We start from the raw sequence: 17957 nt of genomic DNA, 5'->3' as shown, positions 1-17957 counted from the left end.
TTCTCCACTCTCTGTCTAATTAATCATCTCATACACTCAATGTCCTGTTAAACATCTAATTAAGTTCCTTTTGTTTGCTCTGTGTATTTAGACCCTGTGTTCTCCCTCAGTCTTTGTCTGTTCTTGTTAATGTTAAGTGTGGTTCCCTTTCGAGGCGGTAACTTCAACATTACGTCAGTGTGACGTATAGGGGAACTCCTCCCTTCTCCACTTTTCTTATGAGCTAACGCCAGCTGGGGACAGCTGGTCAATTGACGGGAAGCATGCAAATACTGACATGTTCGCGGGCAGTATAAAATGCATAGGCGCGGCAATTACGTCAGAATCTCTTTCTTTACGCTGTCATCGTTGAAGTTGCACCTGAGGACTAGTTAACCTTTTCTTCCTCGCATCCAATGGCTAACCTTTGCAGGATTTGTGCGGGCCCCATCGACCCGCCCCACACCTACGAGTACTGCGCCGCCTGCCTGGACCTGGCCCATGCCGAGGCGGCCTTCTCGGACTCCACGTACGTACACTGCGCCAACCTGCCGGTGTGCACTCGAGAGGCCCTCCCCCACCCAGAAACGACGGGGCCTGGGGCCATAGTCCTCTGCCGTCTTCAAGCACCGGTCCTTTTCACGGACGCGCTGGACTCGGCGCGAAAGGCTCCGGTAAAAAGTAAGTAAGTCTGGTATCTCCAATCGAGCCGGCTTCTTCAAGGAGGAGAACTCCGTTCTCCCACATCGTCCATGAGCACATGATCTAAAGGGACGAGGCGGAAGCCCAGGGCTCTGTGTGCACGCTCCCCGTCTAGGAGACTGTCGCCATGCATCTGTGCCCGTTCGTTCAGCTCACGGCTCACCTGGCTGGAAAAGAAAGACTCCAATCACTCCCTCCGGCCTCTTTGGTGATGAGTCAGTTATTGAACATTTCTCTGAGGCGCAGAAGCGCAAAGGCTGTGAGTCACAAATTTCTCGTTCCAGCCCTCGTTGAGGTCTCTATCCTCGTCGGCACCCTGTCCTGCCTAAGATCGGCTGAGCAGCTGTTTGGCTCCGCCAGTCGTCCGTGGCTGCCAAGCCTTCGTCCTATAAACGGACCATCCAAAAGGAGGAGTGTGTTAGTTGGGGCCCCGGCCCAAGCGCTGTGTTCTGCATCATGTCCACTCTGTTCCTGTAGGCGACATTTGCAATGTTTGTGTGCAGTTTGTGTGAGCCCCACAATAAGAGCACATATCCCTCCACACAAAGGACCGTTTCCTCCTCATACACTCAACACTGTGTCACTCGCCCTGCCCCAAGCAGTGCAGAGTCACAGTCCGTGCCTATATTGGCCTCCTGATGAAAAAAACTGGACACAGCGGCCAAAGAACTTACAGCCAGGGTCAATTTCTTGACTTACGCCACAAGAGTAACCAGTGACGCATGTATGTATGAGCGGACGCATGAGTCCGTTCCAGTGAGAGAAGATCCCCGAATCTGTTCCAGTGATAGTAGTTCCCGAGTCCGCTGCAGTGAGAGTAGTTCCTGGGTCTGTTCCAGTGAGAGAAGATCCCCAAGTCTGTTCCAGTGAGAGAAGATCCCAGAAAACCGTTCAAGTGAGAGCAGATCCCAGAGTCTGTTCCAGTGAGAGCAGATCCCAGAGTCTGTTCCAGTGAGAGCACATCCCAGAGTCTGTTCCAGTGAGAGAAGATCCCAGAAAACCGTTCAAGTGAGAGCAGATCCCAGAGTCTGTTCCAGTGAGAGCACATCCCAGAGTCTGTTCCAGTGAGAGAAGATCCCCGAGTCTGTTCCAGTGAGAGCAGATCCCAGAGTCCGTTCCAGTGAGAGAAGATCCCCGAGTCTGTTCCAGTGAGAGAAGATCCCCGAGTCTGTTCCAGTGAGAGAAGTTTCTGAGTTCCTGAGAGAGTCACCGCTCTGTATTTGCTCTGGAGAGCAGAACAGCGACGTAGGGGTCATTGGGGTCATCTGCATCGGAGCGATGATCACCCTCCAGGACACCAACTACAGGTGCGTCACTTCAGGCCCACCACTTCACTTCGTGATTGGTTAACGTGGCGTGAACAGACGCCAAAGTTCAGATTTTTCAACTCGGGCGCCAGACGCTCAATTCGCCTCTTTCATGCGAACTGGACGCACGAATGAGGCGAAATCACGTCCATCGCGCCGCACTAAACGTGTCTATCGCACCGCAGGACCTCCAGATGCACGTCAACGCGTCTTTACATTGACTTAACATAGAAATCACGTGCTCCAGATGCTCAATTCGCTTTCGGTGTGAACGCAGCAAAGATGTTTTTTTATTTATTTTCTGTCAGGATTCCTTGTGTGCTAATGAGTTCTTTCTAGAAATAATATGTTCATGTCATTTTCATATTTACTAAGTGTACAAAATTGTTCTGATAATACATGTTATTATGAGAAATAAAACAGAAACAGCATCTTGTCTTGATTGATCTATTCAATCGAGTTCATTTTTATCCTTCATTACTGACTGTTTAAGAACAATAAAGTAACAAAGCTTCAGTTCACCAGATTTTGAGAATATAGTTAGAAAATAATATAGAAACTATAAAATATGAAACAATAGACAACATATTGATCATTTGCATTATTTACAGATTGTTTTAATTATGCCAGTACGGCAGTAAGCTGTAAGTGTGAACAAATATAATGAATTTACAGGGCAATCATCAGGATTTCATAACTTTAGAAAACAGGTAAGCTAATTATTAAAAAAAATCATACAACTAAAACTAAAAGAACTTTAAGGAACTCTTATAATCCCCCCTGTGGTGAAAATTAAACTTTTAATGTAGTTTATATGGTGTTTTTAATATGCTTTAAGACAAATCATGTACAAATTCATAAGCCAACACCATTGCTTTTAAGGGGAAAACCTGGAATCCCTTGTCTCTTTAGTATATCTATATCCTTTTGATGATTTGATGAGTGATTTACATGTATGGTTTACAATCAAGTTCTAAATGAATGATCAATAGTTGATCATTGCACTGAGAGGTGCAGTGTTTGCTCATTTAGCTCTGCTTTTATTATGGGATGTACAAACGAATTATGGACTCATTTGTCAATACATACTTCTGCTTTTCTATGGTACCCTGACAGCTATGGTCACAGGGGTCGCTGAAAACTTTAGTTTGAGCGACCATTTCTTAGTTAAAGCCTTTACTTTACAGTTAGATATAAAGTGTCCTCTCCTGGAGAGAAAAAGAATATGTTATCTTGATGTTTTGTGCTGTGTGTCTATGTGTGTGTTAGTATTCTTGGTTGTGTGTCTATGTGTGTGTTAGTATTCTTGGTTACCAAGAATACTATGCTGTGTGTCTATGTGTGTGTTAGTATTCTTGGTTACCGTAGGGTGACCATACGTCCTCTTTTTCCCGGACTTGTCCTCTTTTTGGACCTACAAAAATGCATCCGGCCGGGATTTCTAGATTGCCCAAAATGTCTGGGATTCGGCTTTTTTTTGCTGTTTTTGCATTACTTTAGGTCCTGCCTTCTCACACGCCACCATTGGTCGGTTGGTCATGTGCGTAACGCAAACATTGGTCAAACTACATCTCAATCTTTACCCTCAGCACCACGCCAACAGCAGCCAAGAGACAAAGTAGCGCTTGCTTGTCAACAGTGGCACAAATAAAGGTGCTAGAGACCTGGTTTTAATTCGTATTCAAATCTAAAACAACACCTGAAAGTTCATTCAGTTTTTTAAAACGTTTTTTTTTTTTTTTTTTTTTTTTTTTTTCCTCTCAGAATAGTTTATATCTCATATAAAATGTGCTTAATGTGCCACTTTACAGAATATCTCAGACATCACCGTAATGAATGAGGTGAAAACAGGGAACTTTTACGTCATCATGTTGGAAAGGTCACGCGTGACGTAGTACCGACCCAGTGTTTACAAGTTCGGAGTAGGAGTAGGAGTACAAGTTTGGAGTAGGAGGACCATTCAAAGTTATTGAATGTTGAATGAATGGTCCTTATGTGTGCATATCCTGGATGTTTAACGATGTCACGTGTGACCTTTCCGACGTAATGCATCTCAGAGATGGAACAAGATGGGCTTTTGTAGCCTGGCTCCGCCCTCCTACGTACTTACGCTCAATTTCATTTTCCTTCAGTACTACGTCTGGGACTGCTGTATATTCTTAGGTTTCCAGAAATCAATTTTTTGTAGGACCAATCAGCGAACAGAGGGAGTGGCTGAGAACGATGACGTTGAGATCGTGCGCTAGTTTGAGTTGACATACGTCACGACCAGATGTTAGCGATTGGTTATGGCAGATCCAGAGTGACTCTGGGCAGATCCAATAGTTTTAAACTTCGACAGAGTACCCGCCTACAAGGAAGTTAACGCTTGTCAATGGAGAGAGGCCAGACTCTCTGTACAAATGAAATGTACGAGAGTCTGGTAGAACCAGGCTAGGGCTTTTGTGGTTAAAAAGTATAAATTTTATTTATTTTTAGAAAATGCCCGATCTCGACTGGGTTCGTGTTGAGCCTTTGAAGCTGCATTGAGACTGACATTTGGACCTTCAAACCATTGGTTGCCACTGAAGTCCATTATATGGAAACAAATCCTGGAATGTTTTCCTCAGAAACCTTAATAATCTTTTCATGGACATCTTGGATGATATGGGGTTGAGTTAAATTATCAGGAAACTTTTATTTGAAAGTGAACTAATCCTTTAAAAATGATGGCTCTGTTATTTTCTCTCAGACTTTGGACAATAATGGAAAAAAACTTATCTTTGATTTTTCCTCTGTCAGTATCACACAGTGATCACAGTTCACACCTGCAGTGAAGCCCCTCACACAACAATTCACCAATAAATACTGGTAATATTCCCATCATCCTACAAGAGAAGGACAAACTCCAGGAGTAGCAGCTGAAATCTGTGTGACTGTTAAAGGTGGAGTTTATTAAAGAGGAGATTGAAGACATGAGTGATCCAGAACCATCCAGAATAAAACATGAAGATACTGAGGAACAAATAGGTTGGTGTCCATTCTTGATTCTTCATTGTTGTTTGCTTTTTAGCTGTGGAATAATAATCAGTATATTTATGATAAATGATAGAGAAATGCATCTAAATGATCATAACCCAGTTTTAATTGCATTAACAAGTGAATGACAGAACCAAACTTTGCACATTAAAGATACTTTATACAGACAGGTGTCTTGTTTTCTGCTTGCTATGTGTTTTTAATTCTCATATTTAACCTCATTGAACTGATTCTAACTGATTAATATGTTTATTTTAGACCAGATGGAAGTGACAGAGCAAAGACAGAAACTAAATGACGTGAAGAAACACTGTGACTTACAAACTCAAGGAACTAAAGCCAAAAAGCTGCACTTCTGCTCTCAGTGTGGAAAGAGTTTCCAGAATAAAGGAAACCTTAATAAGCACATGAGAGTCCACACTGGAGAGAAACCGTATACATGCATTCAGTGTGAAAAGAGTTTTACTCAAGCATCAGGTCTCAGTTATCATCTGCATGGTCACTCTGTAGAAAAACCATTTAGAGAAACCTGAAATCACACGAGCGAGTTCATACTGGAGATAAGCTGTACCACTGTACTGAGTGTGAGAAGAGTTTCAAAGATGCAAAAAGTGTAAAACATCATCTGCTCCGTCACTCTGGGGAAAAAACATTTAACTGTGATCAGTGTGGTAAAGGTTTTAATTCGTATTCAAATCTAAAACAACACCTGAAAGTTCATTCAGATGAGAAGCCTTATGTGTGTTCTCTCTGTGGAAAGAGTTTTTCCCGACTGAACAATTTTAAACGGCACCAGAAAAAACATGTTCAAGTGAAAAATCACATGTGCTTTAAATGTGGGAAGAGCTTTACTACATCTGGCAATCTGAATCCGCACCAAAGAATTCATACTGGAGAAAAACCTTACAAGTGCTCATATTGTGACAAGAGTTTCACTCATTCTGGAAACCTGAAACAACACGAGCGAGTTCACACTGGAGAGAAGCCGTTCTACTGTATTCAGTGTGGGAAGAGTTTTAAACATTTATCAAGCCTTCTCAAGCATATGAAAAAATGTTTCAAGTGATCAACATTCGTTTTCATGTCAAATGCAATAAAGTAATCTGAGATCAAATATGGAGTTTTTCATAAAAGCACTATATCATCTAGATAAATTTTATTAATATGGTGAAATGCTTTGTTAACTAGAAAGACTTAAGCCCTATTCGGACGGGATTAAGTTTACAAGGGTAGATGGAGTAATTTAATTTTTACCACAGATAAAAATAATGTCTGTAAATAATAATGGCCATTTCGCACGGGATAAGAAATCTTGTAAATACTAATATCACGTGCGCAAACACATGTAACCTATATTTATGTATATAAAACAGTTATGCCCAGTCGAACGATGTATTAATTAATTAACTCCAGATTGGATTATGTTGGTAATAGGCACTTACCTAACGCTAAAAGATGTTTCATGCCTCTAATGCCTGGAACATACTGGGCAACGGTCGGCTGTCATACTAGAGAAAGGCTTTTACGGCCTCTCGCAAAGCAGTGCATTATTTGTTAAAACTTTTCTATACAGTATGTTGTTCCATTGTACTATCGGTATAAACATGTAACTTAATAAATATCTTTGCCTGCTTTAAAGCAATCAAACCTGAACGTTTAGATAACTAAAGTTATCAGGCTAAGATGACCAAGGGCCAATTGCATGCTGCAAACAAAGTTTCGGAAGTGACACATCTACATATACATGTTGGATTCACTCTGCAAGGAACAGAAATGTGACATGTTAAAATGGTAACACATAAAGCAGTGTAAAGGCAGAATAATAGATTAATAGAAAAATATTAGTAGCAAAACATTTTTGAAATAATAATCCTAACTGTATCACTGTACACTGCTGCTATGATGGAGCCGTTGCTTAGCATACATCTGCACTTTACTAGAGCACCCACCGTAATTTCAGAAGAGAGAAGACCCCTTTTTTTATTTCGGAACCAGTCCTGTTTAAGAATATGCGTCCCCTTTAAGAAAAATGACGCGCACTGAGGATGCGCAGAAGAGAGAAGGGTGAGAGGCGAGACGAAACAACTTTCACCAGTTGAAGCTGAAAGCGACTCTGATAAAGATCGTGAATGAAGGACAGATATGGAATATTTTCTCCTGGGGCTGTAGATTTCAAATATGCAGGTGAGATATGTTCTCGGATTACAGAGTTTAACTTTAAACAGCTCCAGAGTTGACGTGTTTAAGGGCTAATGTAATGAAATGCGTTGTGTGTCCTGGTTTATTATTATTAGAGTGTAATAATATGTTGGCAGAGAGTTTTTCACAGACTCTGTTTCAGCCTGTTGACACCAATAAAATTTGCTTAATGTGCCACTTTACAGAATATCTCAGACGTCACTGTAATGAATGAGGTGAAAACGGGGAACTACTGGAGACAAAGGGTTATCAGCAACTCAGTTAATGATGGCTCTGTTATTTTCTCTCAGACTTTGGACAATAACAGAAACGTATCTTTGATTTTTCCAGATCTGGTCCTGTGGGCGTCAGTATCACACAGTGATCACAGTTCACACCTGCAGTGAAGCCCCTCCCACAACAATTCACCAATAAATACTGGGAATATTCCCATCATCCTACAAGACAAGGACAAACTCCAGGAGTAGCAGCTGAAATCTGTGTGACTGTTAAAGATGGAGTTTATTAAAGAGGAGATTGAAGACATGAGTGATCCAGAACCATCCAGAATAAAACATGAAGATACTGAGGAACAAATAGGTTGGTGTCCATTCTTGATTCTTCATTGTTGTTTGCTTTGGTAGCTGTGGAAAAATAATCAGTAACGTTATATGGATGATAAATGACAGAGAAATGCATCTAAATGATCATAACCCAGTTTTAACCGTATTAGGCAAAATATGTACATTTTTTAGATGAAGATATCGAAAAACAACTAGAACTCAAATTTTACAAATTTTCTTGACTTGTGTACTTGCATTAGCCCAAAAGTTTCCAACAATGTTTAAATCCAGAGAAATCCACAATTTTAATCAGTGTTATGGAGTGTGTCATTGTTGCGTTAACAAGTCCTATTTAGTTATTTAGTCCAAGTCCTTAACAATTAGGGCTGGGCGATATATCGCATGACATTGTTAGGCGCATCTCCTCAGTAAAGCCTGTTCCTTGATTAGTAGTAAATCGCCATCACCTGCTTTCAGATGGAGCGGCATTCACTACAAAGAGCCGAAGTTCACTGACAAGCTGAGCCATATCGCATTAATTATCATGGACATATCGCCTGCGATAATTAATGCGATATGGCTCAGCTCGATAACCTCTCTCTTTTTTGACCATACATGTGTTTGCATCCCTGTATTTAGCCTCTGAAGGGCAGGACAACATTTTTAAACAAAATAAGAACAATTTACACCAATGATCCAGTTCAAAAGTTTACCCAAAGGTTTGTAATAGTTGTGTATGAGTCCCTCAGTTGTCTCCAGTGTGACAAGATGGATCTCACAATCATAGTCACTGCTAGGAGTCAAATATGCAGAAGATGCTTGAAATGCAGAAAAAATGTGCAGGAGCTGGAGGATTTGTCTTGTGGACTAGGCTATTAGACATCTGTTATGTGAAAAAGCTTTTTCAGGGCAGTACTAAATAGAAACAATGTTTTTATGATCCTTCTTATTAAAAAATAAATAAAAATAACATTTTGGAGATTCTGCAAGGTATATGTAAACTTATGACTAAAGTGTAAATATAATAAAAAATCAACATTATTAGACGCGAAAATGTTGCTATGGTTATCACATTCTCATGTTGCTATGGTTACTGTGTCAATCATTGCAATTTCATGACTCTCAGTACTAAAATTTTGCGGATTCACTCCCACATTTAAATGCAGTTGTCACTCTTTATAGTGAACCTAACCACTGGTCCTCAAAACAAAACTATTAGCTTGTCAATAGCGCTCAATTTAAGCCATCACTACCGCGTTTAGCACTCTCCCTAAAACTCTCATCATAAACTGAAGTTGTCCGCACTGCACAGTGAATCTCTTTATTTATATCGTGTCTAGACTTTGTTTATGAGGGGATTTGCGAAAGAATAAAGTAGGGCTGGGCGATATGGGCAAAAAAAAAATCCCAGATTTTTTCACAAAAAATTCGATTTACGATTTAAATAGATTTTTTCTTCTTCCCCTACTTAAAATCAATCTGCAGATGACAAAGAAATTGTTCAAAACAATTTTTAACTTTATTTTGTTTTGATTTTCCCTTCTGGGATTTGATTTGGATTTTCTCCTTGGGGTTAAAGTGCAATCAGAAACAACAAGCCAAAAAGACAAGATGGCAGGCCCTGCCTTTGTAAACAGTGAAAATGTAACATAACATAACGTAACATAACATGAAATGGGTGGATTGGGATTGGTGGGGAACGTGAAAAAAAAATTTACATCACAATAAAGTGTATTGTGATTGTCAAAACATTTGGTAACTAAACAGAATTTTATTAAGTTTAGTGACAACACAATGTTTACATGGTACAATGACTGGTATGCTACTGTTTTTATTATTGCTTTCACAATTTCAATTCTTGTGATTTGATTCTGATCTTGATTCAATATCGATTCCTTTGGATAAATACTAGGTACAGTAGATACATGTTAATTTAAAGCCCTGTCAGCTGGTATTATTATTAAAGGTTAAAAATAACATCTCAAATTAAATATTATGCGTTTTTTTTTATAATAACAAGTTCAACATTATAATATTTTAATGATATAGGTAAAAATATTATAAATATGTAATATAGTTGTCATATTTAGCAAAATACTACTCTCTACAGCAATTATTTTAAAGTCCAACTAACGTGCTATGGTCATTAATGGGCTTTCCGGAGGTAAAAGTAACTTTACATGACGTATTGTCCTCTAGCTGTTATTATAGACCTCTTTCCGCAGTTGAAAAACACAGATCGATCGATTTTATTCATTTCGGTAAGTTGAACTGTATCTTTAAAATTATTTAGCCTACTATTAACTAGTAGTAAAGAGTAACAGATGATCGGTTCACGTGCCGCTTGAACTCTGTCAGCGATCTGTCAAGCGCCAAAACGGTGTTTATTGTTTGAATATCGTAATTAAATTGACAGAATCTGAGAGCTGAGAATTTGTTGTAACCTTCTGTCTTGTCTGTCGGTGTCAGTGTCCTCTTTGCTTCGCGACTTTTCTCTGCGTGAGAAAATGGATGTGTGGTAGAGGTCTACACAGTGAACCCGAGACCCGTTGACCCGGGACCCGACCCGGGACCCGTACGGGTTCGGGTCTATATTTTAAATGATCAGCCGGGTCCGGGTCGGGTCCGAATTTATTACTTCGGGTCCCGGGTCTGTTTAACATTGTGTGTAATACCCGTGCGATCGGAGTCATTAGATCAGACTCGGAGAAAACCCGGTCGTGATTAGACACTGCTTGTGTTTTTTTTGTAACTTGCAACTTGTAAAATTAGGACACTCAAAATAAATTGCGTTAAAAAGCATATTTTAGGTTGATCCAGCTAGCGTGCATGTGCAGTCTCAAGCGCGTGTCATGTTTCTATAGCAACCAGTTACCAGAGCTTCAGTGAGGGACCGCCAAACCGCGCTTTAGATTTTACAATATAAATTAACCGTCTTGTTTAATCTTAAAGTTTTAGTGGTCAGATTAGGACTCGATGCAGAGCAGAGAGCACAGAGATGATAGCAAATAAATAACGTCAGCGGCCATGGCACTGAACGAGCAATCGTTATTATAACGTTAGTTCAAAAGGGCAAACAGTCAAAGTTATTATGCGAGTTAACTCGAGTCAGAATGTAAGTTAACGTTACATGTGCAAAGTTGCATTTGTCATCCGTCACCGTGACATCAAGTGGACTTTTGAAGCTGAAATAATGAGTGGATTAAGCTTGGACTTGGAATAACGAGAGGAATAACATGAATAACTTTCTTGTCGGAGGATTGTAATGCATGATCACAGCCAGCCAGGTAACGTTACAAGGAAGGGAGAGGAGACTACTAAGCTACCACGGCTTAAATTAGGTAAGACAAAAAGTTGTATTTTTCGCAACAGGTTTATTGACTTGTAATAGCAGTTTAAGGTGGAATATGTGACAATCGGGTCCAGTCGGGTCTGTGTCTTCCCGTCGGTTTCGGGTCCAGCTTTCAAATAATAGACGGGTCCGGGTCGGGTCCAGTTAGGCATTTCTCGGATCTGCACGGGTCCGGGTCCAGCTTTTGAAATAATAGACGGGTCCGGGTCGGTTCGGTTTAGCACATTACGGGTCTCTTTCGGGTTCGGGCACGAATTTTTGGACCCGTGAAGACCTCTAATGTGTGGCGTGAGAGCGTTTAAATAGTGACGATTGCGTGAGTCTCACGGTGAATTCGAGAGAGTTGGCAGCTCTGCGGATTCAGTTTGTAAGACTGTAGGTTGTTTTTTGGCGGGTGTGTTTGTGCTGGCGCGGTCTTGCCGTGTTGTTTGTGTATCTCTATGCCAAACGCGCGGGGGAAGAGCTGAGCCCGTTCGGAGCTACGGGAGCCCAGAGGGGAGCGTCGCCGAATGTTAAAGAGAAAACCGATTTTCATTTAAAAAAATCGACGTCAACTGCACATTCGAATTAATCGATAAAATCGATTTATCGCCCAGCCCTAGAATAAAGCTTGTGCTGATTCTGAACATACATTTTAGGCAAATTCTCCGCATGGTGACTCTAAAACGTCTCTGATTTTCCACTGCCTTCATGCGCTTAATATACATGTCTGTGATTGGCTATAATGCTCAACGCTGACACAACTGTGTTTTGTTTAGTTTTGTTTGTTAGTTTTGTTTAGTTTTTGAATAATATTGTGTCCTCCAGTGCCGGACTCGACTGTACTCTGACATTTTTCTGAGTCAAGTGTGAGTACAAATTCATCCGAGTGCGTGACAAGTCCGAGTTCATTCAAAATTGGATTAATATGATATTCTAATATCGATTTAGGGTCTGTTTACGTAACAACGGCGTTTTGGGTGCCTGAAAACGAAAAATTTGAAAATGGGTTTCAAAGTGCAAGTTTTCGAAAACGGTATCCGTGTAGCCTAAACAACAAAAATGCTAATCTCTGAAGACGATGATCTCATGCACTTGTGTATAACGTGTTCAGTCTATAGTGTTTCATCGCCATCTAATGGCCTGGCAGCAGAATACAGCGTTTTTAGTCGTTTTTACGGTTCCATGTCAACGGAGATCGTTTTGACAGTGGTGTCTTCTGTACGCGGAAAACTCAAAGGAAAAACTTCTCAGCTTTAAGCTTATCGTTGTCGTGTAAACATACCCTAAATTTACTGCATTTGCTCCTACAGCTCTCGGTCCGGAATGCTTCATATCATCATAATGATAATAAAACTTTAATACACCAGCATCATCAAGCTACGCCTTTGTTTTGAATAAGCGACCTCTAGTGGAGAAAATTACATATTGTGCCTTTAACAAGTGAATGACACAACTGACCTATGAAAATCAAAGATAATTTAGTAACACTTTACAATTATTAACTAACATGAACTAACCATGAGCATTACATTTATTACAGTAATTTATTAATCTTTATTAATGTTAATAAAAATTCAGCTGTTCATTGTTTGTTCATGTTATTAAAAAATGTTAACAAATAACTTTTTATTTTAATAATGTATTAGAAAATGTTGAAATTAACATTAAGAGTAATAAATGCTGTAGAAATTCATTATTAGTTCATGTTAACTAAATTAGTTAACTAATGTTATCGAATGAAACCTTATTGTAAAGTGTTACTGATTTTGTTTTATACTGACACAGACAGGTGTCTTGCTTTCTGCCATGTGTTTTTTTTTTTTTTTTTTTTTTTTTTTCATTTTCACATTTAACTTCATTGAACTGATTCTAACTGCTTAATACATTTTATTTTAGACCAGCTGGAAGTGACGGAGCAAAGACAGAAACTAATCGACGTAAAGAAACACTGTGACTTCAAAACTGAAGGAACAAAAGCCAAAAAGCTGCACTCCTGCTCTCAGTGTGGAAAGAGTTTCCAAAATAAAGGAAACCTTAACAGACACATGAGAATTCACACTGGAGAGAAACCGTATACATGCACTCAGTGTGGAAAGAGTTTCACTCAAGCATCAGGTCTCAGTAAACATCTGCACATTCATTCTGGAGAAAAACCATTTAACTGTGATCAGTGTGGTAAAAAATTGAATTCATCATCATATCTAAAACAACACCTCAAAGTTCATACAGGTGAGAAGCCTTATGTGTGTTCTCTCTGTGAAAAGAGTTTTTCACGACTGGACAATTTTAAACTGCACCAGAAAATACATACCGGTGTGAGAGATCATGTGTGTTGTGACTGTGGGAAGAGCTTTACTGCATCCTGTGAACTGAAACGACACCAAAGAATTCACAGTGGAGAAAAACCGTATACATGCACTCAGTGTGGAAAGAGTTTTTCTCAAGCATCAACTCTCAGTGTTCATCTGCTCCGTCACTCAGGAAAAAAAACATTTAACTGTGATCAGTGTGGTAAAGATTTTATTTTGTCATCAGATCTAAAAGAACACCTGAAAGTTCATTCAGATGAGAAGCCTTATGTGTGTTCTCTCTGTGGAAAGAGTTTTTCACGACTGAAGAGTTTTAAACTGCACCAGAAAACACACAATGAAGTGAGAGATCATGTGTGTTGTGACTGTGGGAAGAGCTTTACTAGAGTTGGCCAACTGAATCGGCACCAAATAATTCATACTGGAGAAAGACCTTACAAGTGCTCATATTGTGACAAAAGTTTCACTCGGTTGGGACGCCTGAAATCACACGAGCGACTTCATACCAGAGAGAAGCCGTAATACTGTACTCGGTGTGGGAAGAGTTTCAGAGATGCAACAGGTTTCAGATAACATCTGTTTATTCACTCTGGAGAAAAGTAATTTAACTGTGATCAGTGTGGTAAAGAGATTATTTCCTCACATCTAAAACAACACTTGAAAGTTAATTCAGATGAGAGGCCTTATGTGTGTTCTTTCTGTGGAAATACATTTTCATGACTGAACAGTTTTAAACAGCACCAGAAAACACATAATGGAGTGAGAGATCATGTGTGTTGTGACTGTGGGAAGAGCTTTACTAGAGCTGACCATCTGAAACGGCACCAAAGAATTCATACTGGAAAAAACCTTCCAAGTGCTCGCAGTGCTCATATTTTCTATGTTGTAATCATTATGTTGACAACTTGTAATAATTACTTCAGTGAGCTCATTGTTTCTGCCTTAAATTGATACATTGTTTGCTAACTGCATTATTTGAATATGTACATTTCTGAACTGCTTAACTTGGCCAGTCACCTCTGATAACAGCTCACTATAAATTGTAATATAAACAAATGCATTTTCTGTAAAGCTGCTTTGAAACTATATGTATTGTGAAAACTCTATACAAATAAATGTGAATTGAATTGTGACACTTTTTTATTTTTTATTTTTTTTATTTTTTACAAAAGTCAACTCTAACAGTGTAAATAAAGTAATTATTGTAGTTTATTTTCTGTCAGGATTTATTGTGTGCTAAACAGGTATTTTTTTTAAGTAGATATTAATGTAATTTTTAAATTGACTAAGTGTACTATATTGTCTTCTGATTGTACATGCAATTACGAGAAATAGAACAGAAACAACATCTTTTTGTTCTGATTGATCTATTTAATTGACAAAGTATTACATATGAATTACATACGTATGAATTACATAGTTTTAATATTGAGTTTTTTTATCATTCTATCTTTTTTATCATTCTATTGTAATACTGTTATAAATATGTTTGAGATGTACAGTATTGTCAACCAAATGATCATGCAGGTCTTGCATCATACAAAAACTCTGTTCTCCAAACAAAGTCCAGTGTCTGCTCCAGATCCTGAACACAGTCCATTGTCGACTCTAGCTCCTGAACACAGTCCAGTGTCGACTCTGGTCCCTGAACACAGTCCAGTGTCGTCTCTAGCTCCTGAACACAGTCCAGTGTCGACTCCAGCTCCTGAACACAGTCCAGTGTCGTCTCCGGTCCCTGAACACAGTCCAGTGTTGACTCCAGTTCCTGAACACAGTCCAGTGTCTGCTCCAGCTCCTGAACACAGTCCATTGTCGACTCCAGCTCCTGAACACAGTCCATTGTCGACTCTAGCTCCTGAACACAGTCCAGTGTCAACTCTGGTCCCTGAACACAGTCCAGTGTCGTCTCTAGCTCCTGAACACAGTCCAGTGTCGACTCCAGCTCCTGAACACAGTCCAGTGTCGTCTCCGGTCCCTGAACAAAGTCCAGTGTCTGCTCCAGATCCTGAACACAGTCCAGTGTCGACTCCAGCTCCTGAACACAGTCCAGTGTCTGCTCCAGTCCCTGAACACAGTCCAGTGTCTGCTCCAGCTTCTGAGCACAGTCCGGTGTCAACTCCAGTCCCTGAACACAGTCCAGTGTCTGCTCCAGCTCCTGAACACAATCCAGTGTCGACTCCAGTCCCTGAACACAGTCCAGTGTCTGCTCCAGCTCCTGAACACAGTCCAGTGTCGACTCCAGCTCCTGAACACAGTCCAGTGTCTGCTCCAGTCCCTGAACACAGTCCAGTGTCTGCTCCAGCTTCTGAGCACAGTCCGGTGTCAACTCCAGTCCCTGAACACAGTCCAGTGTCTGCTCCAGCTCCTGAACACAATCCAGTGTCGACTCCAGTCCCTGAACACAGTCCAGTGTCTGCTCCAGCTCCTGAACACAGTCCAGTGTCTGCTCCAGCTCCTGAACACAATCCAGTGTCGACTCCAGTCCCTGAACACAGTCTAGTGTCTGCTCCAGCTCCTGAACACAATCCAGTGTCTGCTCCAGCTCCTGAGCACAGTCCGGTGTCAACTCCAGTCCCTGAACACAATCCAGTGTTGACTCCAGCCCCTGAACACAGTCCAGTGTTTGCTCCAGCTCCTGAACACAGTCCAGTGTCTGCTCCAGCTCCTGAACACAATCCAGTGTCGACTCCAGTCCCTGAACACAGTCTAGTGTCTGCTCCAGCTCCTGAACACAGTCCAGTGTCGACTCCAGTCCCTGAACACAGTCCAGTGTCGACTCCAGTCCCTGAACACAGTCCAGTGTCTGCTCCAGCTTCTGAGCACAGTCCAGTGTCGACTCCAGTCCCTGAACACAGTCCAGTGTCTGCTCCAGGTCCTGAACACAGTCCAGTGTCGACTCCAGCTCCTGAACACAGTCCAGTGTCTGCTCCAGCTTCTGAGCACAGTCCAGTGTCGACTCCAGTCCCTGAACACAGTCCAGTGTCTGCTCCAGCTTCTGAGCACAGTCCAGTGTCTGCTCCAGCTCCTGAACACAGTCCAGTGTCTGCTCCAGCTTCTGAGCACAGTCCAGTGTCTGCTCCAGCTCCTGAACACAGTCGGGTGTCGACTCCAGTCCCTGAACACAGTCCAGTGTCGACTCCAGGTCCTGAACACAGTCCAGTGTCGACTCCAGTACCTGAACACAGTCCAGTGTCTGCTTCAGCTTCTTAGCACAGTCCAGTGTCTGCTCCAGCTCCTGAACACAGTCCAGTGTCTGCTCCAGCTCCTGAACACAGTCCGGTGTCGACTCCAGTCCCTGAACACAGTCCAGTGTCTGCTCCAGCTCCTGAACACAGTCCGGTGTCGACTCCAGTCCCTGAACACAGTCCAGTGTCTGCTCCAGCTCCTGAACACAGTCCAGTGTCTGCTCCAGCTCCTGAACACAATCCAGTGTCTGCTCCAGTCCCTGAACACAGTCCAGTGTTGACTCCAGCCCCTCAACATAATCCGGTGTCTGCTCCGGCTCCTAAACACAATCCAGTGTCTGCTCCAGCTCCTGAGCACAGTCCGGTGTTGACTCCAATCCCTGAGAACAGTCCAGTGTCGACTCCAGTCCCTGAACACAGTCCAGTGTCTGCTCCAGGTCCTGAACACAGTCCAGTGTCGACTCTAGTCCTTGAACACAGTCCAGTGTCTGCTCCAGCTTCTGAGCACAGTCCAGTGTCTGCTCCAGCTCCTGAACACAGTCCAGTGTCTGCTCCAGCTTCTGAGCACAGTCCAGTGTCTGCTCCAGCTTCTGAGCACAGTCCAGTGTCGACTCCAGTCCCTGAACACAGTCCAGTGTCTGCTCCAGCTTCTGAGCACACTCCAGTGTCGACTCCAGTCCCTGAACACAGTCCAGTGTCTGCTCCAGCTTCTGAGCACAGTCCAGTGTCTGCTCCAGCTCCTGAACACAGTCCAGTGTCGACTCCAGGTCCTGAACACAATCCAGTGTCGACTCCAGTCCCTGAACACAGTCCAGTGTCGACTCCAGGTCCTGAACACAGTCCAGTGTCGACTCCAGGTCCTGAACACAGTCCAGTGTCTGCTCCAGCTCCTGAACACAGTCCAGTGTCTGCTCCAGCTCCTGAACACAGTCCGGTGTCGACTCCAGTCCCTGAACACAGTCCAGTGTCTGCTCCAGCTCCTGAACACAGTCCGGTGTCGACTCCAGTCCCTGAACACAGTCCAGTGTCTGCTCCAGCTCCTGAACACAGTCCAGTGTCTGCTCCAGCTCCTGAACACAATCCAGTGTCTGCTCCAGTCCCTGAACACAGTCCAGTGTTGACTCCAGCCCCTCAACATAATCCGGTGTCTGCTCCGGCTCCTAAACACAATCCAGTGTCTGCTCCAGCTCCTGAGCACAGTCCGGTGTTGACTCCAATCCCTGAGAACAGTCCAGTGTCGACTCCAGTCCCTGAACACAGTCCAGTGTCTGCTCCAGGTCCTGAACACAGTCCAGTGTCGACTCTAGTCCTTGAACACAGTCCAGTGTCTGCTCCAGCTTCTGAGCACAGTCCAGTGTCTGCTCCAGCTCCTGAACACAGTC

At 42.0% G+C, this 17957-nt stretch overlaps 1 protein-coding gene across 1 annotated transcript; it reads left to right on the top strand.

Moving 5' to 3' along the window:
- The first annotated feature begins 7057 nt into the window (after positions 1 to 7057).
- Positions 7058 to 14522, top strand: LOC308694229 (uncharacterized protein). Its single transcript, XM_081371633.1, has 3 exons — positions 7058 to 7190; positions 7536 to 7784; positions 12978 to 14522. The coding sequence occupies exons 2-3, from the start codon at positions 7700 to 7702 to the stop codon at positions 13910 to 13912; spliced, it is 1020 nt and encodes a 339-aa protein (XP_081227759.1). The 5' UTR covers positions 7058 to 7190; positions 7536 to 7699; the 3' UTR covers positions 13913 to 14522.
- The last annotated feature ends 3435 nt before the right edge of the window (positions 14523 to 17957 follow it).

The sequence above is a fragment of the Scardinius erythrophthalmus genome (genome assembly GCF_964197995.2).
Source record: "Scardinius erythrophthalmus genome assembly, chromosome: 7".
NCBI lineage: Eukaryota > Metazoa > Chordata > Actinopteri > Cypriniformes > Leuciscidae > Scardinius > Scardinius erythrophthalmus.
This window is presented reverse-complemented; position numbering and strand designations above follow the sequence as displayed.

Coding starts and splice junctions, on each gene's coding strand:
- LOC308694229 (XM_081371633.1), top strand. CDS start 7,700: ATGGAGTTTATTAAAGAGGAGATTGAAGACATGAGTGATCCAGAACCA. Junction 7,785..12,977: donor AGATACTGAGGAACAAATAG/GTTGGTGTCCAT, acceptor ATTTTATTTTAG/ACCAGCTGGAAGTGACGGAG.